The sequence below is a fragment of the Periplaneta americana genome, chromosome 4 (assembly GCF_040183065.1).
Source record: "Periplaneta americana isolate PAMFEO1 chromosome 4, P.americana_PAMFEO1_priV1, whole genome shotgun sequence".
Lineage (NCBI taxonomy): Eukaryota > Metazoa > Arthropoda > Insecta > Blattodea > Blattidae > Periplaneta > Periplaneta americana.
The window spans coordinates 121,110,595-121,124,622 of NC_091120.1; the positions used below are offsets into that span (position 1 = coordinate 121,110,595).

At 34.2% G+C, this 14,028-nt stretch overlaps 1 protein-coding gene across 3 annotated transcripts in view; it reads left to right on the top strand.

The window, feature by feature from the left end:
* Positions 1-14,028, top strand: part of Nmdar1 (NMDA receptor 1) — a 220,822-nt gene that overhangs the window by 96,583 nt on the left and 110,211 nt on the right. For 2 of the 3 annotated variants that reach the window (XM_069823913.1, XM_069823914.1), the window contains 3 exons: positions 1,248-1,395; positions 1,844-2,057; positions 11,157-11,291. In XM_069823913.1, coding sequence (XP_069680014.1) covers positions 1,248-1,395; positions 1,844-2,057; positions 11,157-11,291 — 497 coding nt within the window. The remainder of the gene's footprint in view (positions 1-1,247; positions 1,396-1,843; positions 2,058-11,156; positions 11,292-14,028) is intronic. The other variant, XM_069823915.1, reaches the window with a different exon arrangement.

Sequence of the window (14,028 nt, forward strand, 5' to 3'; positions counted from 1 at the left end):
CATAATTCCGAGGAATTACTACAATAAGGTAAGTCTTTTATTATTCCGCAAATTAGCCTACGGTCACCGTTTAGTGTGAAACGGACGACCCGTATAGCATGCGGAAGCCGCGCGGCCACAGATAGTGAGTGAACATCTTGTCTCGAACGCTCTATAGAAACACATAATTATATGTAGATAGTAAATTACATTTTAAGAATTACACATGGAAAACTCTTAAGCTAGGCTAAATACTATTAAACATTTAAATTACGAAAATTATTTTCTTTTAGTAAAGAACAATAGTATTGATTATTCATAAATTCTACATTAAATTTCAGTGACCAACTGAAGTCAGTAGCAAAGACAGAGGTAACAAAACAACCTATCCAGTTATTTATGTAATTCTTAATAATCCGTCCCCTCTTATTAATCTATTAAATTTATTAAAGCAGTAGAGCTTCACAAAAGGTAATGATTGCACTTATTGTAACTTAATAGAAAATAAGATTGTCTTGTCTTTTCTTTTACTTCAATTTGAATAGGTGAAAAGGAGCACTTCATTTAGGGAATGGATTAACATCAATTTATCACTGCAATCTCTATACGAACATGGTTAAGAATGTTATGGGATACTTGAAGTTGTGGGGAATAATGACATTTTATTAAAATTCATATATTAAGTACCACTCATTTACTTCACCTGATGGGCCATCTTTCGATATATTATTATTATTATTATTATTATTATTATTATTATTATTATTATTATTATACAAGATAAACAAATATGCACACTCATTAAACCATAAAAATTATTTTAAAAGTATAAATACTGGTAAAACCAAAGTTTAAGTTCAGAATAATGAAATTTGTGCTAAATATTTTCTATAAATTTGCCGACATTGGATTCTACTAAAGTTCTTTGTATAAAGCACAATATTATAAATACAGTAAACACAAATTCATTTAATACGAAGATTTTCAAACGGTAACCTTATTATATTGACGGTGTTCAGGTAAAAGGGCTTATACCACAAAATAAAAAGTTTTCAGAAACAGCTATAATTAAATTTTTGCTCATTATTATTAGTTACTGTATATGAAAGAATGTAAACATAACTGTCATAAAACATATCTTCACGTTTTGTAATTAAATTTTAACTAATTACAACAAAAAAGTTACATTTCAAAAATGAGGGCTCAACCCACTTATCTAAACACCATCGATATTTTTCAATCGCATCTTCATGTATTGTTTCATACAGATTCATCAGAAAACAAACTCTTATGAATGGGTCTACTGGTAACGTGGCATTTGATGATAATGGAGACCGAATCAATGCAGAATACGATATTGTCAACGTTCAAACAAATCAAACACAAATTTCTGTAGGACAATATCATTATTCAAATGTAAGTATAAAATTATTATTTAATTACTTAAATATCTTTTATTTCTAAACACTATATTAAAATATTACGATGTACGGAAGTACATATGATATTTCCATGCAGAAATTCTGCGTCATCAGATGATGAAGAAAGAGTGGAACGGAGAAAAATTCTCTCCGGCACCGGGATTTGAACCCGGGTTTTCAGCTCAGTGGATAGAGCGTTACCACGTAGAGCTTAAAACCCGGGTTCAAATCCCAGTGTCGGAGAGAACTTTCTCCGTTTCACTCTTTCTTCATCACTATATTAAAATGTTAGTGCTTCTTTAAAATCGTAATTAGAGAAATCTTAATATTAACTTAAGAGTTAATATTGAATTTGAATCTTTTCATATTGCTAAATAGCATATCAAAATGTTATTATTATCACATAATGTCATATCATGTCAGTCCTGTTTTCTTGTATCCAGGAGCAAAAGAAAATGAGATTGAAACTGGATGAAAACGCCATCCTGTGGCCTGGGAGAACACATACAAAGCCTCCAGGATTTATGATTCCCACTCATCTCAAAGTACTTACAATTGAAGAGAAGCCATTTGTATATGTGCGTGAAGTGCAGCCCGATGGAGAGGGCTGTGCTCCAGATGAGATTCCGTGTCCACATTTCAACAACACACAAGAAGGTAACAAATATTTATTTTTAAGGCTGTTTTATTTGAAGGTAAAATATTTTCAGGAATTTCATATCTGTACGCGATACACACTCTGAATTTAAACAAGCAGGCATAGCAAATTGCACATAATTTCTAGTAGCATTTATTACTTAGTATTATCATTTATAGTTCAGTAGGCATGAAGGGAAATATTAGGCATTCAGAAATAGAATTTGGCCTAAGGGGTGTGACGGTCGTTAATATTACATGAATCTGCAGATACGGAAGTTCACCTCAGACTAAAACCTTATCTTCCCCCTCCATATCCTCTTGTGATATAGACACGGTACATGATAGGCTCACAGGACAGGTCTTGCCTAGTCTACTATACTGAGGAAAACACTGTAAGAAAACATCTGTCTAACATTTCATTGGAATGTATACAAGCTTTGATAATAAATGTAAGTTTTTCGTGTCAGAAATCGGTCATGCAGCCAATGAGCCACTGATCCAATTTACGGAAGAATTTTAACCTAAGAATTATATATCATCAGTAAGTATTACAGCAATGTCCTATTTAAACAGAGAGAATATGTGTGATGTTCGCCGCGAAGTGGAAAAAATCTGTGGTGGAGAATGAAAATGGTAAAGTTGTTATACAATTATGCTATCCCGTCCCGTCCTATCATGTCATATCGTATATTCCAAAACACAACACACACAAAACACACAACTCACACAAAACACAAAAAACACACAACACACACAAAACCACACAAACACACACAAAATCTCACAACCACACACACAAAAACAAACAACCACACACAACCACACAACTACACACCCATACACACACTCAGGTCCAGACTCTGGCATGATGTAATGATAAACAGGAGAGGAAAACTACTGAAAGAGTCTTAATGGGTAGCCATATATATATATATATATATATATATATATATATATATATATTTGTTTTTTGAATGACAACAGATTACCAATGTTCGAGACCAGAAATGGATCCAGTAATATGCTCTAACATTATGCAATAACCAACTACTACCACATGTAGGCAGATGAGGGAGCAACACGGAAGAGAGCTGCTCGGACAATAGAAAGATCACCTTCAACATAGCGATAAAAACAACCAACGAGGAGACAAACTTCATAGGAACCAGATTCATAGTCACAAACGAGAACAGAAAACAGTATAGTTCCAACATCATTACAAAAATTAGAGAACAGTTCAATATACAATAAACCAACACAAAGGAGATAAACAACAAACTATATAGAATAGTAATGAAAGAAACCCACTCAGACAGTGTAGCTGAAAAGTTGCAACTTATTCTCGATAAAGCCAGTCGAAAATCATTCAGAATAAGCAAGACAAGGATATGCAGTGAAAAGACGGTTTCTTGGTGGACAACCAAATTAACACCGATTAGTAAAAACTCAACGCTTTAAGAAGAAGATATCAGAGGACAAGAAATGATGCAGAACTGCGCCAAAATAGAAAAATTCAGTACGAAACTGTCAAAAGACAGTATCAATCAGAAATACGAGGTGATAAAATAAAATCTTGGCAAGACTATTGCAGCATAACAACAACAATGGATCCATGGAATGCCGTGTACAAACTGACGTCGGGCAAGTTAGCAACACCATCACACTGACAATGCTAAAGAAAATGGATGGCACATATACCAGGGATCTATCTGACAAACCCAACTACATGCTTTCGCAGCCGAAAACGAAGAAAGAAACGAAAATGATTATCACAAACGGATCAGGAAAGAAAAAAAGGAATAGGCTACTCAAAAAATTCCGATGATATACCAATCACATCAGAAGAAATACGAGGAATACTAAATAACATAAACCATAAAAAAGCACTAGGCATAGACGGAATTACTAGCCTCATACTACTGCTCACATTCAACCAAACATCGAAGTACACTTAACGGAAAAAAAAAGAATGGGCCGCCGACAATTTCGATGTTCCAGATACATAAGATTACGCATGCTCGTCTCGTCAAAGCCGTAATTCACCAGGTAACACATAATTAATCCATTTAAATTTGCTGTATTTTGTTTAAGAGTCTAAAATATGTTATAAAATCGAATGGAGGGTTGATTCTAGATAGGTACATCAGAGCCTCTGAAGAGTGAAATAATAATAAAATTGATAAATACAAAATCAACCGCAGCGAATACAAACAGGAAAACCATGTTTTATGCCGAACCGATATTAACAGTCACAGTAGCGTAAGTCGTTACGGCCTTGGTTTATTGCACGATTTAATAGTTGTAGTTCAAGTTTCGAATCTCCTACAATCTTATTTTTTAATTACAAATTTTCCTTCACATTTGTCTCGCAAACCTATATTTATGTGACGACATCTTTTAGAATATGCCCAATCTCTAATAAATAATAAACTTCCCTCTCTCCCAAGAAATACTCCTGTCTGTTAATAAAACGTTCTGTATCGTCATTTCGCTTGAAGATGGCAGAGACAAAAAATCCGTCAACAAGCTATTGCGTCGCGTGTTGGGATTGGATGTCATACGATGGGGGAGGACTCCTGGAACACATCCACGGTCGGTTTACGGCAGAAGTCTACGAACACATTTTGGCAAATGTAATGATCCTTTCCGCCCGAGAACGATATCCAGAAGGAACACATTTCGTCCAGCAGAATGATCATCTGTTCGACTGGCCTCCAAAATCACCAGATATGAATGCGATTGAAAATTTGTGGTCTACAATGAAACGGATCCTACACTCTAATTGGACAGACCAACCACTCGTTCGGACAGCTGAGGAATTGTGGGACAGAGTTCTATATGAGTGGGAGGAGGTGGCCATGAATTTAGACCTGTTCCATAATCTTATGGACTCCATGCAGCTCAGAATGAGGGCAGTTGTTGACGCAGGTGGTTTGTAGGTGGTTTGTGGATGAGATACTATTACCCACCACAGGCATTTTTTGTTAATATATTAAGAAATTGTTTGTTTTTGTTTATTTTATTATTTATTTATGCGTTCGGTTTTTTAGAATGTAAAGCAAGTATTTTTGTTATACAGGCCAGGTCTCGCCTATTAATAGTCCACGGATGATGGGAAATAATATTTTTTACAAGGCAGGCATAACGAAGTTTATGAACAAATGCCATTTCACATTTAAACTAATAAGTTAATTAAAAACTAAAATAAAAATATAATTCTACTGTACCGGGAGCCGAAATCATATAATCTCTGCTATCGATATGAGACATCTTACCACTGGGCCGCACACAGCTCGTAAAGTTGAATACATTGTAGACGGACGACTTACAAAGAAGAGACACTACAGCAATGCCTTGAGGTGTAGTGCGTTTACACGAGTGAACCGCGCGATAGAACTTAGCATTTCTATAGACCAAGAGTCGGCCCATTCTTTTTGTCATTAAGTGTACATGACAATAATATGCAACCAATGTCTGAGAACAGAAAACTTTCTAAAGTCATGGAAATTTGGAAGGATAGTGCCTTTCGTGAAACCTGGAAAATAGAAGCGAAGCAGTCACGAAGTATCGACCTATCAGTTTATTAAAAGTTGCCGGGAAAGTACTCGAAAAACTTTTGGTAAATGGAATAATGCGCTATCTTATTACCAAAATTTGATGAAGAAGAACCAAATGGGTTCAAGTCACAAACAAGCACAATGGACGTAATACTGGCGGTGAAAACTTACATAGAAGAGACTTTGAGAAACAAACAATATGTGGCTATGGTAAGCCTAGATGCGGCCTAATGGCGTAGCATCTTAAAAGCATTGAAAGACTTTCAATATCCTACCAATCTCTACTAACTGACAAAAAGTTACTTAAATGAGAGAAGCAGCATTCTGCTATTAAATAGCATTGTCATTGAAAGAAGCCTTAAAAAGGATGTCCTCAAGGATCATGCTGTGGCTCAGGGCTGTGGAATATCCAGTATGATTCCCTGTCAAATCTCAGGTAGAGGCCATGCACGAAAGTGATAGCTTTGCGAACGAAGCGGTAGTCTTAATTAGAGGGCAATCAAGACTAGAGATCGAAAACAATGCAAATATTGAGATGTTGAATCTTTTAAAATTAGCCACAAACAATAAGATGCTGTTCATTGAAAAGAAATGAAAACTCATGCTAATAAGGAGAAGCAAATCGATTACTCAACAACTTGGCATATAATTGTAAATAATAAGAAACTGAAAGAAGCAGAGAAGTTGAAATATCTCGGAGTAATCTTCGATAAGACACTTCGCCTTGAGCATCTTATAGAGTATGTAAGCCAAAAGTCCTCAAAATTGATACATGGGCTATCTTAATCAGGGAAAATAAATTGGGGATTAAGATCAGACTAACCAAAATAATATGCAAAGGGGCTATCCTACCCGCCCTTTCATACGGACTTCCAGTGTGGATTGAAGCATTAAGAAGGAAACAATGCCAATGGAATAAAAAGAGTACAGAGGCTTATCAACTTAAAGATAGTCAACACATACCATACAACATTCCACGCAGCAATATGGATAATAATAAAACTAACTCCAATAACAATACAACTTCACGAAAAAGCAAATTAGGCCTACTACAATATCACCCGAAGCAAAGAAACAAGTATAAATAAAATGGAGAAGAACTGCAAATTGAAAAAGAAAGAACTTGTAAGGAATGGTTACATCCAAAAAAAAACTGCCACCTATAGAAGAGAAGAGGGATAACAACTGCTTTAATAATCAAGCGGAGCAGTTTGCTATCCTAAAAGCCCTTGAACAAATAGAAAGAATAACCGATTTGAGCCCAAAAGAAAAAAACAGCTTCGATCCAGGCAGATAGCCAACTGACATTAGACGTAATCAGGAATCATAGCGAGCACAACAGCCTCAGCGAACAAATAAGAGAAAACATAGTCGCTCTGCAGATTAAAAAATGGACAATTCATTTTGTGTGGTTTAAGGCTCACGCCGGCAATGTTGGCACTGAAACAGCAGACCGACTGGCCAAAGACGCAGCGAACAGCAAAAATCTTCCAGTGAAGTACAGCGCCATAGCGGAAAGTACAATGACAAGGAATTAAAGGAAACGAGTGAACAACTACGGGAAGTAGAATGGCAAGCAACTTAATAATGGAGGAATCATAAAAGAAATATCTCAGAACAGTATGACAGCTACTAAAGACCAAACTACCAATCAGCCACAATTTAACAGCATGATAAATTCGGAGACTATTTTCACCGATTTAAGATTGTAGAAGATCCTACATGCGTGTGTATGGAAAGTGTACAAACAGTGCAATAGATCCCATGGGAGTGCAGAAGACTAAATAGTGAGAGAGAAGACCTTCACAAAAGTGTAATGAGATCGAGCGGACAGTGGCAGTTAGAGAATAGTGAACTAATAAAAACACTTAAAGCACAATTTCTGAAATTTGTGCACAGCATAAACTTTGACGTTTTACAACCTAATATGTGATAAAATTAGAATACAAGACTGAGAAAAGCATAAACTGATGTGATAACAAATGTATAGGCCTAAATCGCCTAGACTCTATAAATACTAATGCATGTAGTATGGCACACTTTTAGTACAATGGAGCATGCAGCAATAAAATATGGTTAAAAACCCATATACCCACACACCCACATAACAGATAACATCATATCATATCATATCATATCATATCATATCATATCATATCATATCATATCATATCATATCATATCATATCATATCATATCATATCATATCATATCATATCATATCATATTATATCATATCGTATCGTACCGTATCAATCATATCCTATCCTATCATATCATATCATATCATATCATATCATATCATATCATATCATATCATATCATATCATATCATATCATATCATATCATATCATATCATATCATATCATATCATATCATATCATAATACACACTTCTGTAGTGCAGTGTTCAAACATGAGAGCGGAAACAAGGACATTACATTCCGTCTCATTCTGTAAAAAAAAGTCTAAGCGGTTAAAGCATGAAGGGATGGGAGAGGAGGGCAGGAAATATTTTTGTAATATGGCTGAACAAACATTATAGGTTTCTTTCTGCAGAGAGAACATCAGCAAATATCGAACTACGCCATACTCGACTAATGAACCCAACGCGTCTGTTATGCATGACGACAAAATGTAATATGAAAATAACAAAATTTATTCTATTTGTTATCAGGTTAGATATTATAAACTAAAATAGCATGTAGTATAAAAATTAATAATTTATTTATATACAGGTAGGATATTACAAGTTAAAATGTTGTATAGTTTGAAAATGAAACGATTATTTTTATAGAAATATACAATTTATTTTATACAGTTCTCTCATTTTACGAGGAAACTAGATTCGCTGTTCCACCGTTTGCTTAATTTCCTAATCGATTATTTAATACACAATCAACGGTCACACACACACACATTCCGATACAATTCTCAGAAGCAACTACCTTCTGGGATGTTTTGTAGAACTAGCTTCGTACGCTGCGGTCGGGAGAGCAGGAAGTCGGCCGGCGGCGGAATGATGTAAAGTTTCCCGTAAAATGAGAGCATGTTATTCTATTTTCATCTATTACTGATGACCAACTATATTTTGTTAGAATATTATGAGGAAAATTTACTCGTAATTATACTTTCTGTCGATAGTTTGTAAATTACGTCCATTTTCGGCTCTTCCCCTCGAAATTTTCTACAGCTCCTTCAGTGAAGCAGCGAAACCCTAAGTGAGACAAGTGGGCAACAGGCTTGGAGCTCACAAATTCAATTTTTCACAGCCTCAACTTCCTTACAAGGACGTGTTTTCTCGTACATTTAAAGTTTCTCCTTCCATTTCCCTCTTATTCTTATTTTAGTTCGTAAGCCTATAGTAAACACTGTTATGTATTTAAAATTATACTAGTGGCTTGTAGCAGCAACTGCTGCTTGATAGAGATTGAAAACCACAATAAAATTCCTATACACAAAATCCCACTTTACTGATATCATTCAAGACCTTCAAAAAACCTAACACAGCTTTATTAATAACTCGAAGATGAAGTACATTACGTGAACCACGGCCCTCTGCACAACAAAACGAAATTAACTGCAAGATGTCCTACTGTATACGTTTTTGCTGCGATGGATGCACATTTTTTTTTAAATATTTACATCGTAATATATAATACTGTCTTCATTTCACTTCTTGAAACGTTGTTACAAACATCATTTTCTACATAGTCGTTTATGAGTTCTTAATGCAATTACATTTCTAAACGTTCTACCACATTTTCTTGGTCGACCAGCTACACATAAAATAATGAACTAATAAAGAAGAACTAAATTCACAACGTAACAACACTATTACTTTTTAAGTAATGCCAGATGAAAAACACACGTACTGTATTGAAGCACGAAAAAAATACGTGACAGTTGAAAGATGAACAAACGGTATCGAGGTCTCGAAAAAACATGATATTGTGACGTCATCATCTCGCATGTACAGAAGGCTTCGATAACTACGTTTGTGAACATTTTAAGGAAACACGATGTTTGAAATTTCATTATTTGAAACGTAGCCTTTCCTATAAACAAAGCCCCACATTACTGATACTATTCATGACCTTCAAAAAACCTCAAAAAGCTGTGTTACTAACTCAAAAGAAGATAAAGTACATTACGTGACCCACGGTTCTCTGCACAACACTACGAAATGAACTGCAAATGTCCTACAGTATACGTTCTGCTGCGACGGACGCACATATATATTTTTTTTTAACTAAAGCTTTTATGAACTTCGCTACAAACCATTTAGATTTTCCAGCAATATTATTATTATTAGCTTTCGAGTGAAACATCACACAACCTCACAGGATGTATAGTGTTCACGAAATTTTCCGCCACAGTTCAAATTAAATATATAGATAGATATTGTGATATTTGTGTTGATGTTTAATCATAATTTTGTAATAATATTATTATTTCCTAAAAGTATATAAAACTTCACAAGATATGTTCTACATCCTTACAAAGCTAAACATAAAAGGAGCGGAGGAGAGAGGAGGTCAACGATCTTGAACGGGATAGTTCGAACAAACATCAAATATCTACTTCCTCAGAGTGAACTTCGGTTCTACAGGGACTCGGAAAACTTGAACCGAATATAGCGCCTGTAAAGCACGACGCTAATTCAAACCCTGAGCTCACACTTTATGTTTTTCAAAGACATTTTCTTTAAGAGAATTGCAGTAAGTGTTTCAACACAAATACATGAATCCAGTTTAAATCTTAGAACAAAAAGTGTGCATTCTTAGTTATAACGAAATGCTGACTGGACTTTGCCAAGGACGGACCATCCCCAACAAAAAGGAAATCGTGAGAAATATCAAGCTGTATATTCATAAAAAAGAATTATTTCATGTTATAATGTTTACCTACAAATACATACAGTATATATATATATATATATATATATGAATTAATCGAGGAAAATTCGCAGTCATAATTATAAATGTCTTAGGAAAGTAGTGGTATTAGATGGCACCGGTTTATTTTACTAAAATATATACTTATTACAAACCGTACCCATAACGCATATACATTAAAATGACTGAAGCTCATAAAACGTTTTTCTCTCAATTATTTATGCAAGGTGAAAAATTCCTGAAAATAATTATGAAGTTTAATTTTTAAACTATCTTATTAGATCTTGCACAGTAGACTTTTAAACTTGAAGAGTTTGACTACTTGTCGTTGTCATATCTGATTTACCACTCGCTAAGTTAAGAAAGAAAAGAAAACAGGAAGAGAGAAAGTCGACCTTTTGAAACTGCAGTGAGAAATCCTGAACTAGAGAATAGAAGGAAAGTGGAAGGTGAGCGTGATTAATACGATCTGTAAACAGAATTTTCGTATCGTTTATTCATTGTATGATTATGTAAATTGAAAATTTTCTCTGTAGTATTAAATAATAACCTTTTATATTCATGTTGGTTATATGGAATTTATTTTTATATTATTTATTTACTTAGTCATCCTACCAATCAATAAACAATAAGCTTTACATAACTAAACGTATTCTTTACAGATTTCAGTCCATACTGCTGCAAGGGATTTTGTATGGATCTACTCAAAGAACTAGCAGCAAAAATTAATTTTACGTATACCTTATCTTTATCTCCCGATGGTCAGTTTGGTAGCTATATTATAAAAAATAGCTCAGGTAAGTACTGGCATATTAACATATAGGCCTAAGATATAAGTTAATAAGCTTAACTAATTAAAAATCTGTCACTTTGTATTACAATAGAAACTTTAGTGTGGATGTATTATCACTGACAAATATAATTTTAAAATTCAATGTTTAAGGTAATGTAATTTCGTAAGGTGTTTCGTAATACCATAACATATAATACTAATATTCTTAATTTCATTACCCATTTTCTCAGCATCCCCGAAGTGAAAAAAACCTGTAATTTATTCAGATGTTGTAATAGATTTTTTTTTAAATTTGAGATCCTTAAAATTTTATTTGAAGTTATATAAGGTATAGTTTATAATTCATTATTGCAATTCAAAAATACATTTTTTCAGTTTATACAGTAATTTTTATTTCAGAATATTAGTTATCGGAGGAAACCACTGTATGAAATTGAAAATAATGAGTAAACTACATTTAGTAAAAATTCGAGAAATATTGAACATTTTAATGCCACACATCGTTCCAAACTTCCTCAATATCGTTATTATAAAGTGTCTTAGGAGGAATGTAAACTACTTCAGAATGATGTAGTTTGGGTTAACCTGGGTCGATTTAACCTATGTCCGCAATCTAATGGTTGGGGAGAAATTAATGAGGGAAATATTGGAAGGTCTTGCGGTTCCGTCTAATATATATTTGACGTGTACACCAGATCATTCGCACACGGCAGCATCTGAGCATCACATTGCCTGCGCAATAAGCACAAATGCATACACATTCAATTGATATTTAATTGGAGTATTCGCATAGTCAATATGCAGACAAGCTCTTTGTTTATGGAATTTGTGATGGCAATGCAATGGCTGCTGTTGAGGAATACAAACGACGTTTTCCCAATCGTAGAGTTTCAGCTAGTTGTGTGTGTGTGTGTGTTTTTTTTTGTGTTTACCATATGTTATTTGAAACTGACAGATACCAAGAGTTTCGTTGAAGTCGGAAGGAAAAGGGGTACAGGGACCTGATACGAAATTACAATTCTTCATGGGTAAACATCAGAAGGGCAAACTTAGTAATTATTTGTAATCATTTTATTTTATCACTCAGTTTGTATTTAATTATGAAATAAATTTATTGCAAGACACAAGATGCAGCATTTTAAATAATGTATCCTATCATAATGTTCTGAAACGTAGAAATGCGTCTATAAATGCCTCTACCTATTTAAAAGTTCGCCCTTCATTAACTTCCCAACCGAAACATTTCCGACATAGTTTTATAGGTTAAATCGATGTAGGTTAACTCTAATTATCCTCAAATATTTTACGTTTCTCCTGAGACACTCTGTATAGATGGAATAAGTTTTATATCTTATTTCATTACGATACAATAAAGAATGTTATATAAATTCTCTCATACGATGTTATTATTCTGAACAATAATTATACATACTTATTTACAAATGGTTTTTAATAAACCCGCAGTTTCTTTCCGGCCTCACATAAGCCCGCCATTGGTCTCTATCCTGTACAAGATTAATTCAGTCTCTATCATCATATCTCACCTCCCTCAAATCGATTGTAATATTTTCCTCCCATCTCATGTGCATCTCTGGATTCGCCTATAAGTGCTATATGCCTTGCCCATCTCAAAGGTCTGGATTTAATATTCCTAATAATGTCAGGTGAAGAATATAATGCGTGTAGTTCTGCGTTCTATAACTTTCTCCATTCTTCTTTAACTTCATCTCTCTTAGCCCCAAATATTTTCGTAAGAACCTTATTCTCAAAAACTCTTAAACTCTGTTCCTCTCTCAAAGTGAGAGTCCAAGTTTCACAACCATACAGACCAACTTGTAATTTAACTGTTTTATAAATTCTAACTTTCAGATATTTTGACAGCAGAGTAGAAGACAAAAGATTTTTCAACCGAATAAAAACACGCATTTCCCATATTTAGTCTGCGTTTAATTTCCTCCCGAGTGTCATTTATATTTGTTACTGTTGCTCCAAGATATTTGAATTTCTCTACCTCTTTGAAGGATAAATCTCCAATTTTCATATTTCGATTTCGTACAGTATTCTGGTCACGAGACATAATCATATACGTTGTTTTTCGGGATTTACTTCCAAACTTAATGCTTTACTTGCTTCAAGTAAAATATCCGTGTTTCCCTAATCGTTTGTAGATTTTCTCCTAACATATTCACGTCATCCGCATAGACAAGAAGCTTATGTAACCCGTTTAATCCAAAACCTTTCTGTTATCCTGAGCACAATAATTATGTTTATGTTTATCTCTTCACAATATATGTATCTGATCTTTGAATAAGTTTCGTCTATCTTCAGTGATTCTATAACAATAACAGAATTCTTTCGTTAAAAACAGTGATTTTAACTAAAAGAGTGGCGTACGTGCAAGAAATATTAAAAACATATTAATGTTGTGATCAAGAGCGGTCCTTTAGTTATTTAATTGTCGTTATAATTGGTTGCCTTCGATGACACATTTTTCTGCAACTGCATCTAAAACAATATTTTCTTTCCTAAATGTACCAGACAGCTTGTTACGGAAACTTCAAATAAGCCTCGGAATGGGACTGATTCTCTGGCATGACAACAGCAAAGGAATAACGTTTTGAGATTTGGTACTTGGAATGTCACAAGTCTATATAGAACAGGAGGGATAACATTAGTAGCAAAAGAACTATCTAGATATAGAATAGAATTTGTGGGAGTACAGACGGTTAGGTTAGATGGGA